Source organism: Hyaloscypha bicolor, assembly GCF_002865645.1.
Source record: "Hyaloscypha bicolor E unplaced genomic scaffold K444scaffold_15, whole genome shotgun sequence".
NCBI classification, from domain to species: Eukaryota; Fungi; Ascomycota; class Leotiomycetes; order Helotiales; family Hyaloscyphaceae; genus Hyaloscypha; species Hyaloscypha bicolor.
In genome coordinates, this window is record NW_020194517.1 from 1,364,252 (window position 1) to 1,377,061 (window position 12,810).

General features: G+C 48.2%; 4 protein-coding genes across 4 annotated transcripts; 3 read left to right on the forward strand and 1 right to left on the reverse strand.

Annotated features, from left to right (window-relative positions):
• Nucleotides 1-488: 488 nt before the first annotated feature.
• On the reverse strand, nucleotides 489-1,783 carry K444DRAFT_518121 (UROD/MetE-like protein; the record flags this gene model as incomplete). The annotated part of the gene is made up of 3 exons (XM_024873835.1): nucleotides 489-1,051; nucleotides 1,102-1,511; nucleotides 1,557-1,783. The coding sequence occupies 3 exons, from the start codon at nucleotides 1,781-1,783 to the stop codon at nucleotides 489-491; spliced, it is 1,200 nt and encodes a 399-aa protein (XP_024743091.1).
• Nucleotides 1,784-2,992: 1,209 nt separating this feature from the next.
• On the forward strand, nucleotides 2,993-5,033 carry K444DRAFT_165727 (uncharacterized protein). The gene is made up of 3 exons (XM_024870693.1): nucleotides 2,993-3,132; nucleotides 3,178-4,152; nucleotides 4,200-5,033. Exons 2-3 carry the CDS (start codon nucleotides 3,274-3,276, stop codon nucleotides 4,704-4,706), a joined length of 1,386 nt encoding a protein of 461 aa, XP_024743092.1. The 5' UTR covers nucleotides 2,993-3,132; nucleotides 3,178-3,273; the 3' UTR covers nucleotides 4,707-5,033.
• A 148-nt stretch (nucleotides 5,034-5,181) lies between these two features.
• Nucleotides 5,182-5,934, forward strand: K444DRAFT_624694 (dynactin; the record flags this gene model as incomplete). Its single annotated transcript, XM_024882435.1, has 3 exons — nucleotides 5,182-5,220; nucleotides 5,274-5,506; nucleotides 5,634-5,934. 3 exons carry the CDS (start codon nucleotides 5,182-5,184, stop codon nucleotides 5,932-5,934), a joined length of 573 nt encoding a protein of 190 aa, XP_024743093.1.
• Nucleotides 5,935-8,310: 2,376 nt separating this feature from the next.
• On the forward strand, nucleotides 8,311-10,253 carry K444DRAFT_624695 (FAD/NAD(P)-binding domain-containing protein; the record flags this gene model as incomplete). Its single annotated transcript, XM_024882436.1, has 3 exons — nucleotides 8,311-8,344; nucleotides 8,437-9,002; nucleotides 9,120-10,253. 3 exons carry the CDS (start codon nucleotides 8,311-8,313, stop codon nucleotides 10,251-10,253), a joined length of 1,734 nt encoding a protein of 577 aa, XP_024743094.1.
• Nucleotides 10,254-12,810: the final 2,557 nt, after the last annotated feature.

The following is a 12,810-nucleotide window of genomic DNA, read 5'->3' on the forward strand; positions in this document are numbered from 1 at the left end:
GAGGATGTCCCTGGTGCGGAGTTTCCGTTCCTTGGACTGAGTAGAGGTCGCTGAATTGGTATTTGGCGGTTTGGGTGGGAGGAGCAATTCTGAAGATGCCGAAAGGGATGTTCTCTGCGACATTCGGAGATGACTGAGCAAAAGGTTTGAAAATCTCGGAGGATGTGCAAGAAATTTAGTGGCAACTGATGCCAGTCTCCCTCCAGAGCTTCGGCCAAAGAGGTGGATAATTAGAAACTAGCGGTAGGTCACTCCAACGGCTCTTAAGTATCACCACCAACGCTGACTAGGTTCAGACGAGATAACTCACATGTACAAGGTAGATTGGGCCCTCATATGAGACCTGGGAAACTCAATTTCTGTACAAGTTACAACTGTACCATAGTAAATGAGAGCAACATCATCCCAATTCCTTTTGTTGAAAAAGGCAACTCGCTCAACTTTGGCTGTTGCAAATCAACATTCAAACTAACAAAGCCATAACCAAACTACGGCTGACCCGGCCAAATCTCATCCGCAAGCTTCCTCACCAGCTTCAACTTCGCCACCATATCATCGTGGCCGACATTATTCCCATCACTGTGGCTCGCAAAACCACACTGCGGGCTAACACCCAACCTATCAAGCGCCTCCTCATAGCTCTCCCCAGTCCCCTCACTGATCAACTTCGCAGCCTGCTCCACCTTCTTCTTCATCTCCCCGATATCCTCCAACTTAGGAAATTTACTCGTAATCAACCCTAAGATCACATTTTTACCCTTAGGTAACTCTTTGAGCGGTTCGAAACCTCCGGCGCGGGGAGTGTCGTATTCCAGGTAAAGGGTGTCCACGTTGAGGTTGCGGAAGAGCTTGGTGGCGATGGCGTCGTACCCGCCCTCGGAGAAGTGTCGACCGCCGACGAAGTTTCCGCGGCAGAGATGCACGCCTACATGCATGTCTGAGGGGCGCTCTGCAAGGCAGTCGTTGTAGAGCTTTATGTAGAGGTCGAAGAGAGCGTCAGAGTCCTCGCCGTCGGCTTTAAAGCCCGCAAGCATTTTCTCAGAGCAGAAGTCTGGGGCCGTTATAAGTATATCGGATGAAAGGGGGAAGAATGAAGTATACAAGCCAAGTTTGGGTCATCGATTTGCACATTGCGGAGTCCATTGTCGTAAAGAATCTTGAGCTCAGTACGGTACGCCTTCGCAATGTCGGCGAAATACTCTGCATTTGTCGCGTAGACTTCCTTGGGGAAAGCTCGGCCAGTCTTGTATCGCAAGTGATACCAATTTGGAGCAGCCATGGTGAGCTTCGCTTCCCGTTGATTCTCTTTTGGGAGGAGATTCTTCAGGTAGTTCCATTGGTCGACGTACGTGCTACCAACATGCTTGATTTTGCCGGTGCAGAGGACCGTCTCTCCGGGCTTGTGACCTGATTCCGTGAATGCTGCAATGTCGGGGACGTACATGCGGAATATATCATCGGGAAAGTCGGTGACTTCTTCGAAGCCTTCGAGACCTGGGAAGAATGTGCCCCTGGTGTTGTTAATCGGTGTTTTGGGTGTTGAAAGCTGGTCTTACCAGAACATATGGCGTCGATACTCTCCATCAGAAACAGCATGGTATCCCAGATCGAGCTGCTCTTTCACAATTGCATTGATGGACTCATCCTCAATTGCTACGAGCTTTGCCTGGTCCCCTTTCTTCTGATCTACAAGGTGTTTCTCATCAAGCAACGCCTTGGGTCGAAGCAGACTTCCCAGGTGCTCCGCCCTGAAAGGTGGACGCTGGGGGTGCTTTGCAGACATGTTCCACGCCGTGCTGATGCTAAGAATTTCTATAAGATAGCGATAAGAATAAGATAGTGAGGAATAATAGAGATGGAGAGTATGAGGACGAGAGCATGAAATGAGGGGTTCTCTGCTTTCCACATCATGGCCTAGCTTTGCCTGCCAATAATATCCCACAGAGTGATGCCGTTCTCCTCCCCGAGCACAACAGATGCAGCCACTCAAGCCGCTCGCAGAACCAACATCATGCAGCCGACAGCCGGCGGCGCATGGTGCTGCTGGGCCTCGGCCTCAGGGGTTTTCCAGGTTGTGTGTGGATCTGATACTTGCCAACGGGAGAGGTCGAGAGTTGGATGACGGAATTACCCCTCCATGTTGTGGCCTGAAATGTCTGCCTAGCACATCCAATCTGTTTGCTAAAACAGAGGCTGGCCATGAACAAGCTCATGAAGACTCTGCTAGAGAGGCTGGAAGTATCGGCTTGTCCCTTGTAAGCGCGAGCATATGTCGCTATGCTGTTACCATGAGGCTATTACACCTGAAAGTTTAATTCTGACATTGCTGCACGTACAGGCGACCAAATCCGATGTGTCCTCACTGGGGCGGACGTTCATTTTAGCGGGTCTTGGAGGCACCGGGGGCTTGTAGAACCACCAAACCCTTGTTGATTTCCGCATGCGGACGAAACCAGGTTCATTCGCTCTTAAGTAGCTTTCTAGGGCCCCTACTTTTAGCTCTTGGAAATACATAAAATTATCTTCAATAATCACAGATACTAATCTCAGTTATACCGAGCTAAAGGGCGCTAGCAAGGGCGGCTTCACGCCTCCGCTGAACAAATATTGGCGTAGCTCTATTTGGGTACGGGAGAGGCATAGTTACCACTACTATGGATAGTACTACTATTACAGGCCTCCTCTGTGTGGCAGGGGTTGATCTGAACATCGGCCCCAGTGACTGGATGCCAGATCGAACCACATCTCTACCCATTTACACAATCTACAGCAACAGCAGCCATCTCCATCATCATCTTTCTCAAAGCTGCACTTGAAACCGAGTCTGGTCTTGGATAATTGCTGAAACGCGGTTGCGCTTCGTCTCCAACCCCCGCACGAGATCCCCTGTTCCACCTGAGTCCGGACTCGAGGTGAACCTAATCGTGCAAATGAAAAGCGGAAGCGCGCCAGACATCAGGTCTTACTGTACAGCTTTCCATACTCATATTCCCGGAACTCAGTCAGCGACGCCACACATCCCTGCTGCAGCTCCGCAGAAGCTCCGGCAGCCTGAAATAGTTTTAATACAGGCATCCAGAGCCTTGTAAGATCTGCCATCCGATTGCGAACCCCAGTGTATTTCAGGCATTGGTAAGCACTTTCCGATATGTTCAAGTGAATGCTAATCGTGTGTAGCCTTCTTCGACAGACAACCATAGTGCGACCTCACAAGCACAAGGCTCCCTGGGGTCTCGTTGTACAACAAACCACGACGTCGCAGACTATAGCATTATGACCAAAATAGTGGATACAGCCACTCAAGGAGCTCAAGGCACTGGATCTGTCTCTGCAGCTACCCTTACACCAGAACTGCGACCCCTCAGCTTCGACCCCGCCGTGCTGGTAGTGAAGCCTCCCGTCGAACTCCTGCCGAACGAATTATTATCACAAATCTTCGGATTCCTCGATTCTCCCAAGCCATCATCATCCGAGTCAGCCCTCCACGACGAACCTGATTTCGAATTGACCAAATCAGACAATGCCCCTCTCAAAGCCGCATCTTGTGTGTCGAAACGGTGGAGAAGAGGAACAATACCTTTGCTATTCAAGCACACACAATTCGTTGTCGAGAAGAAAAATCAGCAAAATTACAATACACTGTATCAGATGGTACAACAATTCTTGGAATTCGTCTTAGAACATCAATTATGCAGAACCCTTCAATCATTTACACTTATCGTCCGCTTAAAGGAGGCTGCGGATATTTTGGACCGTCAGGAAATGACGTACGGCTTCTCAGTATTCTGGAAGGGGATTTTTAGAGTCATTGATCCACAGGAGTTGCTCATAGTTGCTCCTCCCGAGGCTCTTGGGATGCTCACAAATTGTCGTGTCTTCATGTCGGATGCTTGGAGTTTCCACTGCTCTTGCCACTATCTACGTTTGCAAGCACGTCCATCCAAGGTCCCACAAGTGCACAAGTCCTTTGATAGGATCAGCGAAACTGCTCGAATTTCGGATTTCCAAGCATCCTCGTCGACTCCTGCCGGAGAAAAACATAAGGAGCTTACACTATGGGACATTCGACCTTGGACAAAGCTTCTCCTTAATGAAGGTTCGTTCATCAGGGCTTATGCTACGTACGAGTTCTGGTCGAGAAAGCCCCCTTCGGTGAGTTCCCGCCAAAGATGATCACCAAAACCTAACCTTCCTACCAGATTCTACCAGACCTTGTGGGAGCAGCAGAGGACGATGGTTCCACACATGGACCTTTCATCAGTCCCACAATCCGAGACCTGTCCTACATTGGCATGTTTCCTATGCAAACCCACTTCGCTGCACTCACTGCAAACTGCCCAAGATTGAATCGACTCTACGTTCAGCTTGTGCCGCGAAATGAGATTCTGCAAGACTCGAGCAAGATGAAGCAAGTCGAAGCCGAGGATCTGTGGATGGAAAGAAATGGTTGTTATGCTTTAATCATGAGAGAACTCTTCAGCACTCCACCGATTGGCAATTACAAATACCTCCAAGAATTCGAGTCCGGCGACGCTGCCGACAAAGATGCTTGGGATATGGCTGTGGAATATGTAAAGAGAGCAGCGAATGGCTGGAAGGTTGCAACCGAGGGAGTGTTTGTGAGGGACACTAAAGAGAAGATGACTGTGCCTGCAGGTGGTGAGGAGGGAAAACTCTCGACATTGTCAGTCAATTCAGAAATGTGAAGAACAAGTGCGCTGATTAAAGAAGCCAGCTTGCGTTGATCCGTTGGGCTTGGAATGGAACGGCTCAGCTTCCTATCTCGCCAATGTCTCATTATGGCGGCTAAGCGGTGGGATCTCGAACATGAGAGCTGCACAGAATATGAAAATTTGACTTAAGGTGGTCTTCGATCTTTGGTGACATGGTGTAAAGGGCGTTGATATGGAGGGAATATATTGCTGGAGCGTGATGTTCGCGCTAGTTTGGAGCCGCCTTTGGGATTTCTACCTTCAACTTTCATATCAGACAAGAGGACACACGAATCAAACCATCCTTTTCACCACACCTCGTACAATAAAGTCTAAAATTGCCCCGATACTGTGAAAAGGAGGCCGCGTCACGTGTCCCAAGTTTCTTGTACACCGCCTTCGGCAGTATTCTGCTCCAAGATCAACGCGACATCGACACCAGAAACCATAATCCTGTCATGTAACAACCATGTCCAAAAAACAGCCGAAAGGCGAGTACATCGAGACCGTACGTCCTCCCCCCCCTCTTCTTCCCTCAAAAAAGCTAACTCCTCCCCTCAGGACACAGGCAACAAAGTCTCGCGGCGCTCGCAAATAATTGGCACAACGAACATCATCCTCGGCGGCAAGACAGTGATCCAAGCCGAAGTGATCATCCGCGGGGATCTGTTAAGGACGTATCCACCGAGTAATCCGTCCGAGAAGCAAGGGAATACGGTTGCGGTTGCTATTGGACGGTATTGTTTTTTCAGTCGCGGTTGTGAATTGAGGCCGCCGGGGAAGTTGTATAAGGGGTACGTTTATTCTCCATTCATATGGCCTACTCACTCCTTTCTGTTGGAAGGGGAGAGGCTATGTGAAAGACGAAACGGGGGCAAAACGGCGAGAATTGATGGCTAATGGCGGTGTTTGTGTTTGCAGGCAATTCTCCCACTACCCCCTCAAAATCGCAGACCACGTCTTCGTGGGCCCCTCATCCATCATCGAAGCAGCGCTCATCGGCTCACACGTCAACATCGGGGCAAGCGTCGTAGTCGGCAAGTTTGCAATCATCAAGGACTATGTAAGGATCCTGGATGGTAGTGTGGTGCCGCCGAATATGGTGATTCCGAGTTTTAGTGTTGTGGCGGGACGCCCGGCGAGGGTGGTGGGGGAGATTGCGGAGGGGGAGGTGGATGGTATGGATTTGAGGGAGGTCTATAGGGGGGTGGGGAATGCGTAGTGGGAGGGCATCGCGTGATGGAATGAAATAGTGAGAAGGTTCTTAGGGCGATGGCTGGCGGCATGTCCTGGCAGTCAAAGTGCTCCTACAAGATGGAGACATGACATGGAGAAAAGATCGAGAACGATATATGATACCCATTTTACGCAATGAAGATAAGTCGACAAACATACCACTCCACGATCCATACATCACGGGTGCCGGAAGTTTAGAAGGATTGAACAATACACCATTTTCGCTTACAAGGTCCCTTCTGTTTTTGCATTCGGGAAGCATTCAGCTCGAAGTAGGAAGAACTTTGTAGTTGAGATTGTGGGGTATTTCAACACAAAGTAGAGATCATTGAACCTTGATCGGACGGATGTTTGACTCAACAAAGGAAGATCATTGCACTCGAAGTTAGAGGATCGATGTACTCAAAGTAAGAGCATCGAAGAGCATTACCAGGCACGCAATACCACCTCAGAAGCCCTTCCCACATTCAAAAAGAAACACGCTATTCTCCTCCGTGCCAAACTCCATTCATCCATCCATTCGTTCCCTACGATGCCCCTTTCTCCAGGGAACATTGTGTCGCGTGATGGCTAAGTAAAGGGAGGGAATCCCTCAAGAGGATGGGTCTGGCTAGCCTCTCCACGATTCTCCATCAGCTAGCCAGCTCCCCATATGAGGATCATCTTTCCAGCCTCCAATATCATGCTCAGAGACTGCTTCCTCAAAAGCACCATCTGACAGATCCCCATCACAGCATGCCACTATCTTAAGCTCCCAACTAGATCTCTGTTCCTCAACACGAGGGTAATCGATTTCCCACTGATGATGCCAACACATAAATCTGGTCAAATGACGTTTCCATCCCCCATCTCCATCTGCACTCCTCCTATTCAGGATAACATAGACGATCCTCCCTTCGTGGTAGAAGGATCCGCAGGCGACATTTCCATACGCCAATTGATGAAGAATTTAAACTCCACGGTAAAGTTCCTTATGCCGCGGATCTTAGGACCGCTCCAGCCAAGAGTTGACCAAAGAAAAGCTGTTTCTGCCAAAAAGTCCCCCTGATCCACCATCCATGTTTCCGTGTGAAGAGGGAAGATGTCGTTTTCTAGATCCTAATACATCGTGCTCTTCTTGTTCGAGATCAGAGCTTCGTGATGGCAAGGGAAGAACGTGTTTGATAAGGCATTATCTCGTGGTGAGATAGGGTGCCAATTTCCGGACTGGTATGGCATTGGAAACAGTGTCCGTGTGCAGTTGAGGCTAGTCGTGTACGTCGGGAGCAAAAGGGCTCGGGATTCTTTGCATACTTGCAAAACAGACGGTGCCTTACGGCCGAGAATGGCAAGATGAAGCACTAACAAGCAGACTTCTCCGGGAAGTGTAAAATACAATTCGTATCCGGTCTTTATATGGGCGTGAATGAGCCTGGGTGCTGGTCGAGCGAATGTCCAGACTTTGAGACGAAGCTCTGCTGGCAGGTGTGGGAAGAAATGGAATTCGGCGTCAGCCATGTCTTGTCGATATGATTCTAAAAGAATGTTTTGGAATATTATGAGATAATAATGTCCCTCAATTCTTCTCAAATCTTGATAATACTTTTAAGGCTGTGGTCAAGAGGCACGAGGCTGCGCTCGGACCTCAACACACTGCCTTAAGCACGTCGAGGCTATTCACAAATTCCTTCCTTCAACACATCTGCCATGGCGACAATGAGTACAGGGCCGCAGATACGGTCGAATTTCGAACCGTTCCAACGACTGCCAACCGAGATCCGCCACGAAACTTGAAGACTCATCTTCGCGTCCTTCGCATCGACAGTAAACATCTACGTTAACCAGATTCCAAGCCCGGGACGCAGATCCCACCAGTCCCTATGGAACCAGACATCGGCCGCCAAAAGAGACATACCACCGTTGCTACACTGCTGCCATGAGTCGAGGGCTGTGGCACTTGGGTATTACAAGCTCAGGTTTGAAGTGAAGAGATAGTGGTCAGGGAGGGGTCGCCAGGCTATATACCACCATGAGAAGAGCAATACGAAGCTAAATAGTCAACTCTATTGAGATCCGAAGGAAAACTCTATCAACTTAAAAAATCCACCCGCTCCCCCCCGTCCTAGGGGCGAGCTGCCTCCATTGTTAGTTGATACTTAAGGCAGGCACCGCTCTTCAGCGGGGACTGGGGTGATTGGCTCCCAGAACAGGGTGTCACCCGGTGGCTATATCCTTGCAGATCGGCCGCTCCTTCATTCCCTACCTCCTATCTTACATACCCGATACCCGCCTTGATGACTCTACTTCAACTTCGTGGGATCTACGATGGAAATTGATTCATAACACTGTTCGCGACACCAGACCTTAACTTATTCCAAACACCATGGACCACATGAACGTAGTTATCATTGGAGCAGGTATGTGTTTTCTCAACAACGTAGCAAGTCATACCCCTCCCCGTCAAAGCAACCGTCGTCTTGTGTATTGAGTGCTTACAGCCGTTGAACAGGATGGTCTGGCCTAACCCTCGCCAAAACGTACATCCAAGCTCATCCAGATGTCGACCTCACCATTCTTGAAGCTGCGGACTCCGTGGGTGGAGTATGGGCGAGCCATCGCCTTTACCCAGGGCTTCGAACGAACAGCATCCTGGGATCTTATGAGAACCCCGACTTTCCCATGACCGTAGATAAGTTCGGAGTCAAGCCTGGCGAGCACATTCCGGGAACAGTTGTTCATCAATACATGACAGACTTCGCCAAAACATTTGACATCTGGCGTCGAATCCGTTTCCGTACCAAGGTTGAAGAGATTCAGCAGGCAACAAATGGACGATGGATCCTCACTCTCACCACTTCTCAATCCAACGATGGGAAAGAGGAAACGTTAACGAAGAAAATTGCTGTTGATAAACTGATCTTTGCCATTGGCGTTACTGGAAATCCGAACATGCCTGATATGCCGGGAGCAGACACCTTCGATGCACCTCTGTTTCATGCTAAAGATTTTCTCCAGAAGAAGGAACTTCTGAGGACAGCCAAGAAAGTTGTTGTTTATGGTGGCTCGAAATCTGCGGTAAGAGCATGCAGGCTCTCAGATGTTTTCTCGTTTGGTTTTTAATCCTGCTGTGCTTATCATACTCCTCGAAGACTGTAATTTCAATAGAAGTGAGTGCTGACTTCCCATCTCTAGTGGGATGCTGTTTATGCATATTCTACCTCTGGAATACAAGTTGAGTGGGTGATCAGAGAATCGGGAGGAGGACCCTGTTGGATGTCTCCCATACTGGTAACTCCTCTGAAAAAATGCTTGGAGCACCTAGTCTTGACTCGGTTCTTGACCCTGTTCAATCCTACTTTCTTAGGAAACAACGACGGATACGATTTCTGGCGTCGTCTCCTTCACGGCACCGTACTAGGTCGATGGTTTGTAGGCAAGTTTTGGGGCACCTTGGAGGGTGATGTCGTGCAATTGAATGGATTCGACAAAGATCCCGAAATCAGGAAGCTCAAGCCCTTGTTCCCGGCCTTCTGGAGTGGACCTAGTCTCAGTATTCTCAATTATCCAACAGACTTCTTTCAATACGTCAAGAACGGCACAGCACGAATCCATTATGCTGATATTACACATCTCACACGGCACACAGTACACCTCTCGACTGGTGAAGCACTTAAAGTCGACGCTCTTCATTGCTCAACTGGATGGAAACACGAACCCCCGATCAAGATTTCCCCACCATCACTCGCCGCCAAACTGGGGCTTCCGACTAATTCCGACGAATCCCGCACCGATCTCACTCGAGTGGCAGATACTGAGATCCTCGAACGCTTCCCAAGTTTGAGAGATCAACCCCAAGTAACAGCAAAGAGGCATGCCGTAGATGTAAAAAGCCGAAAAACGCCGTACCGGCTCTACAGGTACATGGTACCACCTGCAGCAACCTACGAAAGGAATTTTGCCATCGCTGGTGCCGTACTCTCACTCGGCTCTGCGGTAAATGCTCAAATGCAAGCTTTGTGGATAACTGCATATTTGGACGGCTCACTCCAGCTTCCCAAATCGATGGATGAGATCGAGTACTCCACCGAGCTCTCAACACGATTTGGACACTGGAGGTATCCTGCCGACTATGGTGATCGGCATGCTACGCTAGCTTTTGATTCTCTTCCGTACTTTGACGAGTTGCTCAGGGATTTGGGATTGAAGTTCCAGAGGAAGGGTAGCTGGTGGAGGGAATTGTTAGAAGATTATCGTCCGGCCGACTACAGGGGTATTGTTGACGAATGGATCGATCTGCAGGGGACGGTATTGGGTAGGGAGGAGTAAGGAAAGGGGAATTTGCATGCTTGTCAAATATATGAGGTCCGCCTCCTTTATTTGTCGCTTAGCTGGCCAAAATATCAAATCTGCCATATCGTTTATTTACCACCACCCTCTTGAGTCTACAGGGGCCGGAGTATGCGAACAGCCTCGAAATAGAACTATTCATGTCAATGTTCGGGGATCATCGGTTGGTAATGTGATTTGATCCTTCCTCGTGATTTACTTCATAACAGCTCCCATCCATCCATCTCATCTCTCCTCGATATCACGTTGATTTGCGTTTGGAATTTTTATCTCCAGTTCTTCATTACCATGTCGCAATATCGCTGTATTACGTCGTTTTTATTCTCTATACTCACGCTCTCCACAGCAAAGAGGATAGCATATGGCTTCCTTCCACCGTACAGGATGGGATTCCACATGTAGGCGGAACACCCTTCCTCCCTCTGCCCCTCCCTACCCATCCCGATTTAGCTCACCCCTCACAGCAGCACAGCATGCCCCTCCATAAACCTGGCGACCATCCAATCCGACCCCACAGTGCCAAACTTACTCGTCGTCTCCGACAACCAAACCGCCATCTCAACCGTATAAACCCTCACCGCAACTTCCACCACCAGCACCAGCACTCAAGCCTCAACCTCAACTTTCGCCACTGTAGAATTATCCAACTCAACAAACCAGCTCATCCTCCTAGGCTCCCAAGTTCCACATGTAAGATAATAAAGCATAAAGTATGCAGCTGATCATCCCTAATATCCCACATGCGAAAACAAGGTACGCCGGGAGGCCGTGGCCGAGTGTTTATAATGTTGCGAAATGGAGTTTTGATGTCATGAGAGATGAGGGGATGTGGGTGTTAGGGCATGGGTGGGGCATGGTGAGTGGGTGGGTAGGTCCGATGGTCCGGTATGATGAAGCAAAGTGGAGGGTTTGGTGGTGGAAAGGTGAGTTAAGGCCGAATTTGAAGGGAGGAGTTGGGGGAAAGTTGGCTAGTTGGGTATAGGGACAAGTGATGCGAATTCGAGTAGGACAGCTGCGAGGGCTGTGATTGAGGTTTTCTCGATTATTAAACTTCCCGATTGAGCTTTTAGCTGGAGGCGCGGAATCCAGTGTTCAGTCATAGATTTCCCATTTATCCTTTCGTCGTCGGCAGCTCTTTTGCTGCCAGCTTCAACACCACTGTCAACTCTTGTCTTTAAGATTGGCGATTTGGAGATAAATAGAATAGAGATACGCGGCTGAATAACAGTTCAGCTCGATCTTTGCGTGATAAAACCGTGAAGGGAGTCCCAGAAACGAGGATCTGGCCAGCCAGAACTCATGGCTTCCCGGTTGTACTTTGGCTGTGCTGAGTATCGATCGGAACGGCTGTAAATGACGATTTATCGTTCGCTCGCTCGTTCGTTCGCTCAAGGTAGTGAAAAGAAATGGCTGGAGTCTTGGTTTTGAATGAGCCAAAAAGAGGGCCTCCTAAATTTCAGGCTTCTGTCTCTCTCTTTGCGAGGTCCCTGGGACGCTGGATCAGGTATTCGTGTTGGGGTATAGCGAGCACAAGCAGTATATCACCACACTATCGCTGTTTCCTTGTTTTATATGAAGTATAGAAGTTTCCTAACATGTGAAGTTATGTTGTGACGTCAGCGTCACATGACCTGGCCCTAGCGTGGCACCCTGTACTTAGCTCGAGCTCCCCGCTCCTCTCTTCTTTTCTCTCCTTAGACGTTACATACACACCCAAAAAGAGCTGTTTACCAGACCAGGTCTTCAGCCCAGGGACGTAATATGGTAGCAATGCCCCAAGATTCTTGATTTGACCTCCTTTTTTTAAGAAGAAAGCCCAATTTCCGTATGTATAACCAGATTCGCGATTCCAACTAACCCCACCACACCTCTCAATCCGCCATTAATTCGAATCCAAATCGCTAATCGAAGAATCGCATAGTCTTTAGTAGCTACTATGCGTACTGAGCTATGACGTCTCCTATAGATTAGCTAGATACCGACTGGAAAGCAAAAGAATTAAAAAAATAAAAAGTAAGGACCCGACGGCCGCTTCGTTAGGAAGGTACTAGCCAGAACACCTTTACCGGAAGCAGGACCCTCTTAAGCAGAACTCTTTCTAGCTCTCCTTACTATACCAAATATCTTAATTACTCTTACTTCTCCTCCGAGAGCTTCTTAACTCATAAGAACGAGACCTCGAACTACTATGCCTCCTTCTTAAGCTATCCTTTATCTAGCTATATCTTAACCTATTATATCTTATCCGGCTTCTTAGGACTACTAAGAGCCTATATAAAACAAATCTCCTATTTCCGAGAACCTATTACTTAGATAGTATTCTCTATCTTACTAAAACTCTATATACTTATTATTTATCTATTTCTAATAATTATTACTAGTTTACTTAAATCTAGATCTTAAAAGCTCTTTTAAGCCTATTTTTTTCTCTAAAACCTTTTATAAATACTAAGAAAAAGATTTACTAGAAATACTTATTTTAAAAATACTAGATAATATAATTACTCTTATAAGAAATACGAGATATATTATAAAA

Bases quoted from the DNA above. Each gene is read 5' to 3' on its own strand.
- K444DRAFT_165727 (XM_024870693.1), top strand. From the start codon at position 3,274: ATGACCAAAATAGTGGATACAGCCACTCAAGGAGCTCAAGGCACTGGA. The intron at 4,153-4,199 runs GTGAGTTCCCGC...CCTTCCTACCAG, and splicing joins GGTCGAGAAAGCCCCCTTCG to ATTCTACCAGACCTTGTGGG.